The following is a 12,444-nucleotide window of genomic DNA, read 5'->3' as shown; positions in this document are numbered from 1 at the left end:
GCCATACCATACAATATACCCACGTAGGTGTGCCCTTCCAGCCTGTGCAGTGGATTCTTTAGGTGAGGCACAGCGTGCGCAGAACTGGCCCCACCGTTTAAGTCCTGAGGGTCCGTCTGCCACAGCCAAGCGAGCTTGGACAGTGACAGTGAAGTCCTTGGGACTGTCACAGCACCCGGCACTGATCGGGGCTGACCCTGCTGAGCATCTGAGATCTGACAGGATGGGATGGCAGGGAGGCATTGAACTGCCAGGGGACGGTCCCACTGAGACTCAAACTAAGGACCTTGGGATTCAGAGTCCAGAGTGCTCTCCTTTACACCACGAGACCGCCCCACGCCCACGTGAATAGAATAGACAAGGACTGACAATAAGTGATTGAGAAATGGGTTAGATATTCTGGATTTGTGATTTACAAACAATGTACCCAAAATATACTACAGATTAGCTAGTAGGGGGATGCTTTGGCAGAACTGTAAATAATTTGATTAACATGTTTGATGAAAGGCAGACCATAGAAAGTATGTGCATCTTTGACACAAATCAGGAAGGTAACTGGAGTTATTTTCAGAATATGGGATGCTCTGTTTGCAACAACTGATATGTAGGAAACAGACTGCTCTTAAAATTCAAATGTAAAAGGGGAAAACGGGGAGAAACAAGTTGTTGGGGAAAAAAAACCCCACAGAATAGTTGTCCTGTGTGTCCTCAAGGAACTAATGGCATCACAAACTTTGGAGTTTTTTGTAGTGCAAATAAGGCAGTTTTCACTGCTTAGTGCTGTCATGCCTAATAGATCTGCTTAAGCAGTCTACTGAGAAATTAAAAATTATTCACTTTACCAAATTATTAAGGTATTTAGAAGTAAATCAAGGGAAAATTTATTAGTAGCATTTCTTTTGAATCTCCAGAAGAGTGAAAGTGCTGGAAGTCTAACAGTGGGGAAGCTATCAAACACTATTTAGCTTAAATCAGCTGAAATAGTAATCTTGATGGAGAAGCAAGTTAGACTTGCCATAGAAATAAACTTTTTTTTAATAATGTGTGAAGTGCTTGTGGTAAAATGATAATTAGTAAAAAGGTCTGAAGCAACTTAACTAATGCTGTGAAAAATCAGTGCCATTTTCTATAACAGATTAGTCCAGCTCACTGTCCCTTTGATAATAACATATCTGTATGAAGATATATGAACTTCTTAGGCACTTAGAGCAGTCCTGACTATAACAGAGGAGCTAAACCCAGAAAGATGAGCAAAGCAGAAATATATCATGGCATGACTAGTACCAAATATGTTGAGACCTTTGTCTTTCTGACGATGAACAAAAGAGGGGTAGGAAGGTGAAATTCTTGGCATTTCAAATGAAAAAGAGACACATTACAGGTAGACTTGCACATACTTTGCTGCATTTTTATGCTCTGTTAACTCTGACCAGAGAATTTAATTGTGTTGTTGAGGTACTGTTCATTTAAAAAGTTGTTCATTAGCTTTACAGAAACATTAAATTTGAACATTTAACCCTTTGTCCAAATTAGTTGATTACTTCTAAAAGGGGAAAAAAAGAGCAGAACAGATTTTCCTCTTGAATTTTATACTGGACTTAAAGTCAGGCTAGTAGTCTGTTCAAGGTACAGAGATTTGGCTGCTGGAGCTGTTCTATATCAAGGTGATGAACAGGAGTTGTCCTAATACATTGCTAGAAATTACAACATTGGAACGACAGGATATTTTGTTTTCTGCAGAGGACTTTAGAGCACCTTGCTGAAAATCTTGTTTTACATCCGATCAGAGTTTCTATCATGTGAAATACAAAAACTCTGTTAATATGTTTGAAAATGTCCACTGAACAACTCTTTTCTGTGTAAATGTCTTCCGGAGATTTTAATGTTCAATGTCTTTTTGTCTTACAGTTCTGCTCTGCTTTCTCAAGTGAGCTGTGCTGTGTGGCTAAAGCGAACATTCAACAATGAGTGGTGCAGCGCTGGGCATTGAGATCGTGTTTGTCTTTTTTCTGGCCTTATTCCTACTTCATCGGTATGGAGACTTCAAGAAACAGCATAGGCTGGTGATCATAGCAACATTACTGGCGTGGTATCTCTGCTTCCTCATTGTATTTATACTGCCTCTGGATGTTAGTACGGTAAGAGATGTGACAGACTTTCTGCTTAGTTGCATAAAATGTGTATTTTTTTTTCAAAATTACTAATTTTAATAGATATTCTCTTAAACAGCAAAGAAATTTTCCATGTAGTATATTACTAAATTAAACATTTGTTACTTTATGCATGACAGTGTTTGTATTTATAACTAATTTTACTTTTTATTCTCATCGGATAAGAATTTATTTCAAACATTTTAAAATTTCATTTCTTACAACATTTTTTTGTCTGTGTAGGCAGCATAAAGACACTTGGAGTTTTTTTACTTACTTGTTCTGCAGGTTGCATGTTGTTTTGAGGGTTTATTAGTATAATTGCTTCCAAATATAAATGTGGAGTACAGGAAAATGTCTTTAAAAATGGGACTTATTTTTAAATAAATGCAGTACTTTTCTGGTCACTAACACAAAATGAATTGCCTTTTAGACTATTTATAATCGATGCAAACTTGCTGTTAACTCCAGTCCTGCAGAAAGTAATGGCTCTTACATTACTCTTGCTCCAAGGTATGAGCTATGTACTTTTTTCTTTAGACTGTTTTTAAATAAATATTTTCTGTTTTTCTTTTTTAATTTGTGGGAAGGTACTGTGTTTTTAAGACTGATAAAGAAGTGTTATCTGGGTGTGGCAACGTACAAAGGTTGTAAGAATACTAGAAGGTAAGGGAAGAGGTGAAGAAGAGTCCATCTCTATATATTGGGAGTAAATATATAGTAATTCTGACTGATTACCCAACTATTGCTTTTTATCACACTAGATTTCTTTTTTTTTTGTTAAAGCAATGTAACTGAGCTTTTTGAACAATCTTGGTTATGAGGAGATGCTTTGGTGAATGCTTATCTTACCTCTGCAGTCTGAAAGACTTGAAACCTGAAAAATCTATTTTTATACCTTATGAATGAAATGAATAGATTTCTATTATATGTAAGCAGCCTATCTAACTGGTTATTATAATTACATATATATAGTAATTGGAGTTATCTGATATTTACTGTATTCTACTAAGGTACTGACAACCTACTTGTTGTCTTCTGTTAGGAAGAAAGTAGTCCCTAAAACATGGTGAATGTAGATGGCAGTTTCCTTGGCTGCTCATTCTTCAGCCCCCACTGGCTGTTTCCTGATGCTGTAGATGTGTGCAGTGTAGTCACCTGTGAGATGATTAGAGCCTTTACATGTCAGTTGATATGTCCATGCAAAGTATTTCCAGGTTTGTTGTGGAGGCTGTCTGGATATTGTATATCCATGGAAGAGCAGTGAAATGTTAGTCCTACTGACACAATACTGCACCCTTTGTTTAAGACTACCCAGTGTATGGTAATTAAACATAAATAAACAATTTGAAAACTATTCAGTAACATTTCAATTTATCTGTAAGTTCAGACAAATTTTTTCCATAGACTCATAGAATGGTTTGGGAGGGACCTTAAAGAGCATCTTGTTCCAAGCCTCCCACTATGGACACCTTCCACTACATGAGGTTACTCAGAGTCCCATCCAACCTACCCTTGAACATTCCAGGGATGGGGCATCCACAGCTTCTCTGGGCAACCCATTTCAGTGTCTCACCATTCTGACAGTAAAGAATTTCTTCCTAATATCTAATTTAAATCTACCCTCTCTCAGTTTAAAATCATTGCTTCGTGTCCTGTCACTCTCTGCCCACATAAAAAGTCCCTCTACCTCCTTTTAATAAGCCCTGTTTAGGTACTGTCAGGTGCTATAAAGTCTCCCTGGAGCCTTCTCTTCTCCAGGCTGAGCAACCCCCAACTCTCTCAGCCAGTCTTTGTAGGACAGGTGGTGGAACCATTAGTCATACTACCTGTCATTCTATCATAATTTGATAGTTTTGAAAATATTTAGGTTGTGCCCGTAAAAACTTACAATTCAAGCTTAACTAGTTTGGCCCTGGAAAACACCAATTATTTATCATTAGGTAATTCTATCTAAATTGACTTTATTGCCCTTTGATTCATTATTGCTTCATTTCCCAGACAGGTGTGTGAAAAGTGTGTCAGTGTAGAGGGACACCTTGACTTTCGTTCTTTTTTAGCTACTGAAAAGGGTCCTGTGGCTTTTCTGGTATTCTGAAGCAAATACTACCTGTCAGAAAACTATTGGATTCACAAATCAAAATTTGTGTAAGACTGAACCCAGCTGGAAGAAGCAACAACTGGTACACTTTTTGGACCACTAAATGCTGTAGGTGATGAGGTCCCTAGATATTTTTTAAAAACCTGCTGAGCTGTTGAATGGTCTTCTCTCTGCAGAAATTTTTTTTTCTTTACTTGAAGTAATTCCTACCAAAAATGAAGCATCGTAACTTTAAGTTGCTTAATTGAAAGTTTCTCTATAGTCTTTGACCTTCTTTTTTTTTCTCTAAGGAAGCTTTCTTGTCCAGGTAGCTTATTTGAAGTTAGGAGAATTAGAAGTATTTTTAGCTAGTGATTCAGTTTATCTTTCTGATTCAGCTGATCACTGACTACATACTTGGATAGTATTGTATTACCTCTCTGCTGTTTTCAAGGATGTTTCTAGATAGAGAATTCATAGAAAATGTTTCTATACTCTTGGTTCTACAGTTAACAAGAAACTTCTTTACATTGTTACAGCAAACAAAAATGTTTCAAACCTTGGAGTTATATTCCTAATGGAATTATGCCAATTTTCTGGCGTGTTGTATATTGGACATCTCAGTTTTTAACATGGTAAGTAGGGCAAAAGAATATGGATAAGACTATGATAGAGGTATAATTTCGAAGTGCAGCATCTTAACAATCATAGCTTATTCTTTAAGAATGCGTGTCACTATTGCAAAGAGCTCTTAAATTATTATTTGATAGAGATGAAATTTCTGTAGTAATTACTACACTGAGTCTAGCATACTCCTCTTTTTCCTTGCTCCTGTAGAAGCAAATTTTACATGGCAGCCATTTGTTCTTGGTTCACTTTTGAACTTGAAACTGAGAAATTTATTCATAGAAGAGTTTATGGATAGGTTGCTGAAAAAATGGGGCTTAGGCAATCAGATACCAAAACAATTCCATGAATAATCTGGGTAATTTTTAAGTAATATTGTAAATTAGTTGGTTTATTGAATATACTGTATAAAGCTATAGATACAGCTGCAGAAGAGAGATTGTACTTTCAGATTAGATAATGTGTACTTTCTGAAATCTGGTCACCAAATAATTATTTTTGTAGTTCCATCATGAGTATCAGGACTGGTAGTCAGTATTTAGTTATCATGAATTTTTTGTAGTAAATCGTATTGTTTTTGTCTGCAGCTTGTTTAAGGTTTGCCATCAGACAGGTACATTTAGAACCAAGACATAACTAGCTAATTTGTTGGAAGCTTGGGAGCCTTAAGCTTCAACACCCTTGTCTCAGAATCCTGACTGATAAAGTACTTTTTTTGGAGGATTGGTTTGTTGTTTGTTGTTTTTTGTTTGGTTTGGTTTTTTGTTTGGCTGATTTGGTTTGGTTTTGTTTGCTTTTCTTCTAGGATTCTTCTACCTTTCATGCAGTCATATGCAAGGTCAGGAGGGTTCTCAATTACTGGAAAGATTAAAACTGCGTTGATTGAGAACGCAATATATTATGGCACTTACTTGCTGATTTTTGGAGCGTTTTTGATATATGTGGCTGTAAACCCAAACTTCAATTTACAATGGTAAGAATAATGTTGTAAGCACTTGCATGAGTTCTTACAGAATTGTCACTGATAGTCTCTTCTATAGATGAATGCTCTAAATATGAATCCTGGGTTCTGAGGCTGTTTCTTACAGTGACTTCCACTGTGGTGTTTTGACCTCACTTCCAGTAAGTTTTCTAAATTCATGTTGTTTCCTAAAGGCACAAACATTTTTGTCTTCCTTCCAGAGGGGGGTCAGAAACACGGAGATATGTTAAAGTAGCAGACTGACTCCAGGCAAACATTTTAGGTGATATCATGTCTGTTCCTATAAACTTGAAAGCCATATTGGTGCATAGATATTTCAAGACTGCTTTCTTGCAGGTGGGGCAGGAGAATTTTGTGGTTTGTATAGTTTTTTAGTGGTTTTTTTCCCTGTTTGATTTGCTTTTGCTATTGTGTTTTTTCTTAGGAACCAACTTCAGACTATTGGGATAGCTGCTGCAAACACATGGGGTCTCTTTCTTCTTGTATTGCTTTTGGGTTATGGTTTGGTGGAAATACCCCGTTCTCACTGGAATGGGGCCAAGAGGGGTTATTTACTCATGAAGACATATTTCAAAGCTGCCAAACTGATGACTGAAAAAGCAGATGCAGAGGAGAATTTAGAGGATATTATGGAAGTAAGTAACTAGCTTTCACTATGAAATAAGTGGAGGGTACTGTTAATAGCTTAGTGTAAAATATCCATAAATTAAGAAAATCCTCATAGCCTGCTACTTGATAGGACTGGATCGGATATAGAAGTCAAAATAGAAATAGTCCTTGATGTGATAGACTTCTCAACTGGTAACTATTATTTGTTGAGTCTGTTCTTTGACCATTTTGGAGTAATATTGGTAACTAACAACATTTCAGAGTGAACTTGAATATTCAGTGTACAGATGTTTTGCTAGCACTCAAACTGTGCACCTCTTCTTTTGTGCTCTGCTCACATTGTATTTCTGGAACCTTAAGAGTTTCCAAACTGTGGGACCATGCTGTGTGCTTTTTGAGATGAATATATAGATCATTGTTTTTTCCAGGGAATTTCTTTTGAGACAACATTTATTGCTAAATGTCACTGAACAATAGACTCTAATGCAGTTCAAGAATAGAATGGAAGTGCAGTCCTTTGAACAGCTATTCCCTGTTCTGCTGCTGTGATACCATGGCTTGGAAAAAATATGCCTGAACTCTTGTAGGATGGGGTGGAAACTTGCACTCTGTGTCAGTATAAATCAATAGCAGAATCTTCATTTATCGATAAGAGCATTTTGAAGGAATCACTAGAAGCATCTTAGTGGGATATCCCTACAAAACTTATGAGAAAATGAGTAAAGATTTACTTTGTTTACCAGGATAGCAGTTGGAATACAACAGAACAGAGTATTTCCATTGGAAGGGACCAACAGCAATCATCTGATCCAGCTGTCAGACCAATTCAGGGCTGACCAGAAGTTAAAACATTAAGGTTATTAAGAGCATTGTTCAAATGCTTGGAGAGGGAGCTGCTGGTCTCTTCTCCTTGTATCCAGTGACAGGACATGTGGGATTGGTTCAAAGTTGCACCAGGAGACGTCCAGGCTGGACATGAGGAAGTGTGTCCTCACCAGAGGGGTGGTGGTTGGTCCCACACTGGTGCAGCTTCCTAGAGAGGTACATTAGGAAGTGTGTCCCCCCCACAGGGGTGGTGGTTGGTCCCACACTGGAGCAGATTCCTGGAGAGGTGGTTGATGCCCCAAGTCTGTCCGTGTTTAAGAGGCACTTCCTCTTTACCTTCTTTTTACCTACAACTAAAGCAAGAAAGTATTTTCCATTTTGGCATTCATGCATAGAAACTAGTCCTTCACACATTTGTATAGTAATGTTTGCACACTGGCATTTTGGGTTTTTTAAAAATATGTGCCTATTCTTTATAAATACTTACTTATCTTTTATTACATGTCTTACAACTTGGTAAAAGCTACAGCTTTATATTTTTTTTTAAGTTTTGATGACTACCTTTTCCACTGGGAGGGCCACAACTCTTATTTGACTGTGTAAAAATTTATAATTTATTAAAAAATTGTTTAATTTAATTTTTTAATGTAACATGATTACACTACTCTGTATTTCTTTCCTTAACAGGAAGTCCGTAAAGTAAGTGAAAGTATCAAATATAACCACCCCCTAAGAAAATGTGTTGATACAATACTGAAAAAGGTAAAAAATTGATCATCTTCAGCCATAATTGTTTATAGTTGTATTTTGATGTACATAGTATTTTAGAAAGAGAAAAATGTCTGTTTAGAGTGAGCTTTTCAGTTCCATAAAAAACCAGACAGTTCCATGAAAAACAGCTCCAGACATTTACTAATAAATAGCAAAGAGCACTTGCCACTCCTTCATCTTCAAGTTCATTTTACCTTTTCCTTCTAGTGTCCTACTGAATACCAGGAAAGAATGGGTAGGAACATGGATGATTATGAAGATTTTGATGAAAGACAGAACAGTTATCCAAGTGAAAAAAGTCTGGTGAAACTTCACAAGCAGGTATATTAGTAAATGAGAGAATGCCTCACTTACTCTGATGTGATGTGAGTAAATGCTAGTCTGACAAAGATTTTTCAACACACTTTGCCTGAATTGTTGAGTATAGTGAGTTTTGGGAATGCTACTTAACAGAAATTTTTCTTGGTGAAACTAAACACAGAAGCTTAATATCCCAAGTGATCAAAAGTTCTGGATGATTAACCAAGTGTTTTTGCGTTACATCTGTATAGTGTTCTAGCTGTCTGTGAGTAAGCCTTGTAATGACGAATTCACAGTGCATTCTGAAAAAGAAATTATAGTGAACACTTGGTACATACCAAGATGCAAAAATACATGTTGGAAAAAGTAGCCTGTTACTGTTACAGATGGATTGTGATAAAAAAACTGCAAAACTCAGGAATCAAGTATTTAGTTCTACTGTGATTTATGTATTTATAGACTTAACTGCCTTCTTTTGTGAATATACAGAGTTAATCTTTGCAACTCTGCAGTGCACACATTTTTAAGGGATTTTGCAAGGCTTTTTACTCATTTCTTGAAACAAGTACGTTGGAACCCTAATTTCTTGCAATTTCTTTTAGGTAATCTATTCAGTACAGAGACACCGTCGTACTCAGGTCCAGTGGCAAATTCTTCTAGAGCAAGCATTTTACCTGGAAGATGTGGCAAAAAATGAAACGAGTGCTACTCGACAGTTTGTTCATACCTTTCATTCCCAAGAACCAGAGAATAAAATTGTTCAGTATTTCTACACACCAACTGTTGGTAAGTGCTGTCATGCTGATTGTGTGCAGAAGGCATAGCTAATACTGCTTTGTAAGAAGAACCAATTGTTTCAAGTAAAACCTTCAGCTGCAGAAGAGGGAAGTATGTGTACAATCTTAATGCATTTGTGTAATGGAATAGCCATCAAGATATTAATTTATGCTCTTGCTCGTAAGCTTAAATTTTACTTACAAATCCAAGAGCAGTTACATATTTTAATAAAGCATGAGCAAACTTTAAAACCTTAGAAGAAGAAAATAAAACAGCAACCATACAAAATTCAATGATGCCTACTTCTACATTTGTGGGGTCTTACTGAGGTGGCACCACTCTTCCAGTAAAGCAGAGGAAAGGGCTCCTCATCTGTCATGTACCAGACATTACGACATGTGGTTTCTTGTGCATCTTTTCCAAAAGTTTCTCCTAATCATATTTTAACTTATGACTTGTGCACTAGCAGGGAGTTATTTCTAGGGTAGGGCAATAAAATGTTACAGCCTGTTTTGTTTCTGAGATAGTAAGAGGTGAAGAAATAAGAAGTAAATTACTGATCGTATCTGGGCCAAAACTGAAGAGTTGTTCTACACAACCCACATACCCAATCTGTTTGCAAAATTCACCTCCCAAATCCCTCCCTGTTTTCCTCAGCTAGGGGTATGATTCTTTAGGCCTGAGGCAGATCTCTAGGCATTGAAAACCCCCTGAAATTAAGTGTGTGACCTGAGATTCCAGCCTTCATTTTAAGGGAGGGCATACAAGAAGTTCCTAACATCTCTTGTGAGGGAGTTCCATTTCTCATTTTGTAGTTTTCATTAACCCATTCCAGATATGTGTGTGTTTGTTTTTTTTTTCTTTCAGAGTGGTACTGGGAATGTCTTCTACGACCATGGTTTTACAGAGTGCTTGCAGTTGTGCTGGCTACATTCTCTGTAATTGTTGTGTGGTCAGAGTGCACGTTTTTCAGCACAAAACCAGTTCTATCACTATTTGCAGTTTTCATACAGCTGGCAGAGAAGACGTATAATTATATATACATAGAGGTAAGTTGGAGATAATCACTTGACAAAAACATTTTCAGATAGATGGTTATGGTAACAAAGTTGATCAAATAGATTGAAAAATAAATCTCTAAATAATCTGTTAACTTTCAGAAGATCTATAAATATATACTACCAAATTTTTTCTGTGGAGGAGATATATCTCTTGCTACTTCTCAAAACTCTCCAATACCAGGTGAAGGTATGACCCAGTTGAGCTGAGTATCATGTGTAGAATGATTTGTGAATCATTAACTTGGAGCTTAGTTGCTAATTAGACTTCATGTCTAAACAGCTGTGTGTGTGACCTCTCTTTCCTAAACAGGAACTTGCTGATGATGAGGAATCCAGTCACAGGTGTGGCTCCCATATGTGTGCACAAATTTATCAGTAAAGGAACTGAGCTGAAAAATTCCAGCATACTTAAAATAGGTTGATTTGAAAACACTTAGTTTTATCGCTTTTTTGTGGGAAGAATGTCAACATAGTCATAGTAATTACTGAGGCAATTACAGTACTTTTATTTACATAAGAAGTAGAATGAATATTTCTAGGATCAACTGTGTTAGCTTATATGTGGAATGTTACAATTCTCAATTTAAGTTAGTCTGTCAAACTGCTAGAACTCTTCTCAGTAGTGCTGGCCTATCTCAAAATAAAAAATTAAGACTGGGGATAGCTTGTCACATGCACAGATTATGTATATATGTATGGCCAAACTTCACGAACACACATTTGGGCAGGACTCTCCCCACGTGGGTGTGCCCTTCCAGCCTGCACGGTGGATGTTTTAGGTGAGGCACAGCATGTGCAGAACTGGCCCCACCGTTTAAGTCCTGCGGTCCGTCTGCCACAGCTGAGCGAGCTTGGACAGTGACAGCAAAGTCCTCGGGACTGTCACAGCACCCGGCACTGACCGGGGCTGACCCTGCTCAGCATCCGAGATCTGACAGGATGGGATGGCAGGGAGGCATTTACTGCCAGGGGATGGTCCCACTGAGACTCGAACTCAGGTCCTTGGGATTCAGAGTCCAGAGTGCTCTCCATTACACCCCAGGACCGCCCTGCAGATTATGTGCTGAATGTATTAAAACCTTTAGTAGGATTCTGTATTCAGACAATATTTTTTTTCCCCTAGATGGCCTGTTTTCTTACCATCTTTTTCCTAAGTATCTGTGTTTACTCTACTGTCTTCAGGATCCGTGTATTTAACTATTATTACTTAGCTTCACATCATCAGACAGATGCATACAGTCTCCTTTTCAGTGGCATGTGAGTATATGGTATATATTTTGCAGATTTCTTACCAAATACACAATTGAAAATACTCATGAAACTTTGTGTTCTTTAATGAGTATAAATCATAATGCACTGTACTCATTATTCTGTGATAGATCCAGTTATGATTTTGCAGTTAATGTAAGAAATTCTTTTAAATGCTCTTGTCTCTTGCATTTGTGCAGGTTATTTTGCCGTCTTACTCCACCATTGTGCTTGAACTTTTTGGGCTTGACCCATATGGATGCAACAATCTCTCACAAAAACACTCAGCCAACTGCTTATACATCTGTAAGTACAGAAAATGTGGTTTTGAGCCTTCAGTGTAGTTTGGAGAATAGGCAAAGTATTTTGAAATACTTCTTATAGTAAGGTTCAGATATTCAAATCTTCACTAGTATTAAATGGGGTAAAAATACTTGGTTGTAGACCAGGATTTTGGTAATGATTCCTAGGAGTCATCAATGGAGTTATCATGGAATAGAGAGTTCTATGATAATGATTCCTAGGAGTCATCACTGTCTATAACTACCTGAAAGAGGGTTGTAGCCAGGTGGGGATTGGTCTCTTCTCTCAGGTGACCAACAGTAAGACAAGAGGGCAGGGGCTCAAGTTCTGCCAGGGGAGGTTTAGGTTGGATATCAGGAAGAAGTTCTTTACAGAAAGAGTGGTCAGGCACTGGAATGGCGAGCCCAGGGAGGTGGTGGAATCTCCAGCCCTGGAGGTTTTTAAGGCGAGACTGGACGTGGCACTGAGTGCCATGATCTGGTAATCAAAGTGGGATTGGATTAAGGGTTGGACTTGATGATCTCAGAGGTCTCTTCCAACCCAACTGATTCTGATTCTGTAATAGCTCAGTTTTTTTGTTTTTATCCCTTTATTATAAGAAAGTAAAGTATATACTTTAGAGTTCAGACTGTCCTTCACTTACAATAACTTTAGATTCTACTAGCGTTGGCATATAGGATATCTCTATAGTTTGGGAGCAAACCCAACTTG

General features: G+C 37.5%; 1 protein-coding gene across 5 annotated transcripts in view; it reads left to right on the top strand.

Moving 5' to 3' along the window:
• The window catches only part of LMBRD2 (LMBR1 domain containing 2), a 28,309-nt gene that overhangs the window by 5,745 nt on the left and 10,120 nt on the right, over window positions 1-12,444 (top strand). For 4 of the 5 annotated variants that reach the window (XM_071580217.1, XM_071580218.1, XM_071580220.1 and 1 more), the window contains 11 exons: window positions 1,909-2,138; window positions 2,584-2,663; window positions 4,770-4,865; window positions 5,663-5,830; window positions 6,264-6,474; window positions 7,961-8,035; window positions 8,252-8,365; window positions 8,947-9,130; window positions 9,989-10,170; window positions 11,306-11,439; window positions 11,631-11,736. In XM_071580217.1, the coding sequence (XP_071436318.1) occupies window positions 1,965-2,138; window positions 2,584-2,663; window positions 4,770-4,865; window positions 5,663-5,830; window positions 6,264-6,474; window positions 7,961-8,035; window positions 8,252-8,365; window positions 8,947-9,130; window positions 9,989-10,170; window positions 11,306-11,439; window positions 11,631-11,736 (1,524 nt within the window). In that variant the 5' untranslated portion in view covers window positions 1,909-1,964. Of the gene's footprint in view, window positions 1-1,908; window positions 2,139-2,583; window positions 2,664-4,222; window positions 4,360-4,769; window positions 4,866-5,662; window positions 5,831-6,263; window positions 6,475-7,960; window positions 8,036-8,251; window positions 8,366-8,946; window positions 9,131-9,988; window positions 10,171-11,305; window positions 11,440-11,630; window positions 11,737-12,444 lie in introns of those variants that run through there. The other variant, XM_071580222.1, reaches the window with a different exon arrangement.

Source organism: Pithys albifrons, chromosome Z (assembly GCF_047495875.1).
Source record: "Pithys albifrons albifrons isolate INPA30051 chromosome Z, PitAlb_v1, whole genome shotgun sequence".
Taxonomy (NCBI): domain Eukaryota; kingdom Metazoa; phylum Chordata; class Aves; order Passeriformes; family Thamnophilidae; genus Pithys; species Pithys albifrons.
The sequence above is the reverse complement of the archived record's forward strand: the minus strand, read 5'-3'. Positions and strand labels throughout refer to the sequence as shown.